The sequence below is a fragment of the Palaemon carinicauda genome, chromosome 37, assembly GCF_036898095.1.
Source record: "Palaemon carinicauda isolate YSFRI2023 chromosome 37, ASM3689809v2, whole genome shotgun sequence".
Classification (NCBI taxonomy): Eukaryota; Metazoa; Arthropoda; class Malacostraca; order Decapoda; family Palaemonidae; genus Palaemon; species Palaemon carinicauda.
In genome coordinates, this window is record NC_090761.1 from 8,672,484 (window position 1) to 8,677,483 (window position 5,000).

General features: G+C 31.9%; 1 protein-coding gene across 3 annotated transcripts in view; it reads left to right on the top strand.

The window, feature by feature from the left end:
* Nucleotides 1–5,000, top strand: part of LOC137628982 (beta-1,3-galactosyltransferase 1-like) — a 39,442-nt gene that overhangs the window by 25,778 nt on the left and 8,664 nt on the right. For all 3 annotated transcript variants that reach the window (XM_068360235.1, XM_068360236.1, XM_068360237.1), the window contains exon 3: nt 1,972–2,253. In XM_068360235.1, coding sequence (XP_068216336.1) covers nt 1,972–2,253 — 282 coding nt within the window. The remainder of the gene's footprint in view (nt 1–1,971; nt 2,254–5,000) is intronic.

The window sequence follows — 5,000 nt, forward strand, 5'->3', positions numbered from 1 at the left end:
ATAAAATATTTCAAGAAGAGTAACAACATTAAAATATCTATTGGAAGATCAAAACTCCTATCATAGTTCCAACGATTAACATTTTCCAGTTTATCTAACAAAATCTTTCGGGAAAGTAGAAAAATCCTAAAATTTAAATAACTTAAAAATACAACTATTAAAGGTACACTTTCCCCAGCAACTGTAATTCCAGAAGTTTCAGGGGCGTTATCATTTAGATAAATTAATGCCATGTGTATATTAGAACAGTTTTGAATTAGCTTTTGATTGCATGTTCGAATATTAGGTAATGAGGGCTATGAATGGAAGGTTTTCAACTTAAAATTAGGTTTGGTTTGAGATGGGTTGAAGCAGGGCTGAACATTCAATGAGAGGTTGCTGGTAAAATATTATTATTATTATTATTATTATTATTATTATTATTATTATTATTATTATTATTATTATTATTATTATTATTATTATTATTATCAACCAAGCTACAACCCTAGTTAGAAAAGCAAGATTCTAGAAGCTCAAGGGCTCCAACAAGGAAAAATGGTATTATGTTAATATTATCACCTAGTATATCATAGTGATACTTTCTACTTTTAACAGTAAGTTAACTGCATTCTTAACCTTATTGTAAAAAAAAAACGGCTCAAACAATCTGAGATATTTTCTGCATTTAGTTTTAAGTGTTTTTTTTTTTTTTTTTTTTTAAGTAGCGCTTACAGAACCTGCAGAGCAACGAGTGCATTACTCTATATGTGTAGCTCTAGGAAAACTATGAAAGTTAATACAATATAAAAGGCTATGGAAGTTTGTTTTTAAATGTACACTAATTTACAGACATTAATAAAATGCTAATTTATTTATATAAAATCATATTCTAAAAATATAGTCGTCTCAAGACCAGATTGAAGATTCAGTCTTTGACCTTTTTATTCATTTCCTGAAGACCGTATTAGAGTATTGGATTATTATTATTATTACTATTATTATTATTATTATTATTATTATTATTATTATTATTATTATTATTATTATTATTATTTAAGTTACAACCCTAGTTTGAAAAGCAGGATGCTAAAAGCCCAAGGGTTCCAACATGGAAAATAGACCAGTGAGGAAAGGAAATATGGAAATAAACTACAAGTAATGAACAATTGAAATAAAATATTTTAAGAACAGTAACAACATTGAAAAAAATATATAAAAACTATAATAACTACCGTTAGAGAGTTATTGGGTCATTTGACTTGGCAGACAGTAGTATATTGGATACTTCTCTGGTTACGGTTAATTTTTCCCCATGCCTACACATACTGTACACCGAATAGTCTGGCCTATTCTTTACAAATTATCCTGTATCCTCATACATCTGACAACACTGAGATTACCAAACAATTCTTCGTTCAAGGGGTTAACTACTGCACTGTAGTTGATCAGTGGCTACTTTCCTCTTGGTAAGAGTAAAAGAGACTCTTCAGTTATGGTAAGCAGCTCTTCTAGGAGAAGGACAATCCAAAATAAACCTTTGTTCTCTAGTCTTGGGTAGTGCCATAGCTTCTGTACCATGGCCTTCCACTGTCTAGTATTAGAGTTCTCTTGTTTGAGAGTACACTCGGGCATACTATTCTGTCTTATTTCTTTTTCTCTTGTTTTTGAAGATTTTATAGTTTTATGAATTTATGTTATTGTTACTGTTTTATTTAGTTGTTAATCACCTCTCTTTTAGTTTATTTATTTCCTTATTTCCTTTTCGCACTGGACTATTTTTCTCTGTTTGAGCACTTGGGCTTATAGCATCTTGCTTTTCCAACTATGGTTGTAGCTTAATAATAATAAAAATAATAATAATAATAATAATAATAATAATAATAATAATAATAATAATAATAATAATGTCTATTAATCCACTCTTGCATAGACATTTCTCACAGAAACTGACTCATTCATCACTCGCGAACACTTTGCTGTCTCCAACAGAATACGACCATCCGAAACCCACCTCCTCTTCTGCCGAATAAATTCACGATCGAAGAGTCTGATTTCTGCTTTCGTCATCCAGACCTGCAAATCATTGCTTACGTCCACACGACCGTTAACGAAACAGAAAAACGAAAGGTTACCAGAGAGACCTGGGCCAAGGCTTGTGATTACGACAGTAAAGTTAAAGTAGGCGTCGTCTTCATGGTTGGCGTTGCTAAAACACCAGGGGAAGCAGCCATTGTCAGAGCGGAGAGCCGAGCCCATCATGATATAGTCCAGGTTAGTAGGATCAGGAGCGATTTGGGGTTGGCGAGAAAATAGACGGCTGGGATTTTTAAATGATTTTTTATGTCTCAACGTTGTTTTGTTGTTATCAGGAGTCTCCAATGTATAAATATTATTTCTTTTATATGTGGGTGGTTCTACAAGGTGAAGGATGATATGGAGAGAAGAGGTTTGCTAGAAGGTATTGGAGAGGGCGCATCAGACAACGGTGGGGAAGGTCTCTTATGTGTGGTTTTTTTTTCTAACAAAAATAGAATGAAAATCTCTGGGAATTTTGGTGATCAATCTATTCTGAAGAAGTGTTTTAATTCCTTCATTCTACCTTGTTTCGATTATTGTTCTCCTGTCTGGTCTTCAGCTGCTGATTCTCATCTTAATGTGTTGGACAGAAACTTACGGTCTATTAAATTTTTTATTTCTGATCTAGATATTAATCTTTGGCACCGTCGTTTAATTAGTTCATTATGTATGTTGCATTAGATTTTTCATAATTCTGACCATCCTTTACATTCAGATCTTCCCGGACAGTTCCATCCTGTTCTTAACCCTAGATATGCAGTTAATTCATAATAGTCTGGCCTCCTCCATCGTGAGGCTCAATACACACAGTATTCTAGAAGTTTTATTCCAGCTGTTACCAAGTTGTGGAATGATCTTCCTAATCGGGTAGTTGAATCAGTAGAACTTCAAAAGTTAAAACTTGCAGCAAATGTTTTTATGTTGAACAGGCTGACATGAGTCTTTTTTTTATAATTTATGTATGTCATATCTGTTTTGATGTTGTTACTGTTTTTAGAATAAATTGTAGTTAATTTTTTCTCCTTGTTTATTTATTTCCTTATTTCCTTTCCTCACTGGGCTATTTTTCCCTGTTGCAGCTCTTGGGCTTATAGCATCTTGCTTTTTCAAATAGGGTTGTAGCTTGGCTAGTAATAATAATAATAATAATAATAATAATAATAATAATAATAATAATAATAATAATAATAATTTCCAGAATGGTTTGTGATTTTTAAGTTTTAATTTCCTTTTCTAAGTTATTATTATTATTATTATTATTATTATTATTATTATTATTATTATTATTATTATTATTATTATTATTATTATTATTTCTATTTCTATTTCTATTTGATTATTATTATTATTATTATTACTATTATTATTATTATTATTATTATTATTATTATTATTATTATTAGCTAAGCTACAACCCTAGTTGGAAAAGCAAGATGCTATAAGCCCAAGGGCTCCAACAGGGAAAATAGCCCAGTGAGGAAAGGAAATAAAGTCATATCAAACGATACATGAAGTAAGGAACAATTGAAATAAAATATTTAAAAAATACTAGCAACATGAAAACAGATATTTCATATAAAACTAATTATGTCAGTCTGTTCAACATAAAAACATTTTCTGCAAGTTTGAACTTTTGAAATTCTACTGATTCAACTACTTGATTAGGAAGATCATTCCACAACTTGGTCACAGCTGGAATAAAACTTCTAAAATACTTTGTAGTATTGAGCCTCATGGTGGAGAAAGCCTGACTATTAGAATTAATAGGAATTCATCGTAGGTCTTTTCCTGGAGACACTTCTTCCTCCCCATGTCTAGAGGAGCATCTGCAGTCTCAGGTGCTTGCATTCGAGCTTGCCATGGTTTTGTTGCTGTTTCATTATGCTTATCTTTGGTTACTAAAGGCGCTTACTCAGACAAGCAGCCCGTAAGGTCATGGTCAGGTCATATTATTATTATTATCATTATTATTACTATCCAAGCTACAACCCTAGTTGGAAAAGCAAGATGTTATAAGCCCAGGGGCTCCAACAGGGAAAAATAGCCCAGTGAGGAAAGGAAATAAGGAAATAAATAAATGAAGAGAACAAATTAACAATAAATCGTTCTAAAAAAAGTAACAACGTCAAAACAGACATGTCACATATAAACTATAAACAACATCAAAAACAAATATGTCATAAATAAACTATAAAAAGACTCATGTCCGCCTGGTCAACAAAAAAGCATTTGCTCCAACTTTGAACTTTTGAAGTTCTACTGATTCAACTACCCGATTAGGAAGATCATTCCACAACTTGGTAACAGCTGGATATATATACATATATGCCGGATAATCAAAAGTTCTTACTGATGCAGGAATTTTCTTAGCTGTCTTTAAGAGTAGTGTGCTAGATCTTTCTGTAACGGGAGGATATGTAATAAGGACTTTGTATATTGGCTTTGGTCAGCGGCCAGATTTTTTTTTTGTAATTATAGAATACGCGACAAAAATTATGAAACTGCTAACGAATGCCATAGCCTCTGTATCATTGTCTTGCACTGTCTTGGGTTGGAATTCCCTTGCTTTAGGGTACATTGGGGTACACTCTTCTATCTTATTTCTTTTCCTTTTGTTTTTGTAAAATTTTTATAGTTTACATATGAAGATTTATTCTAATGTTGTTACTATTCTTAAAATGTTTTATTTTAATTGTCAATTACTTCTCTTGCAGTTTATTTATTTCCTTATTTCCTTTCCTCACTGGGCTATTTTCTCTGTTAGGGCACTTGGGCGTATAACATCTTGCTTTTCTAACTAGGGTTTTAGTTTAGCAAGTAATAATAATAATAATAATAATAATAATAATAATAATAATAATAATAATAACTCGCCCATGAATGGCAGAGGCAAGGGACAGAGACATTGCCCTATCAAGCGGGACAGTGCCTTAGAGACTGGC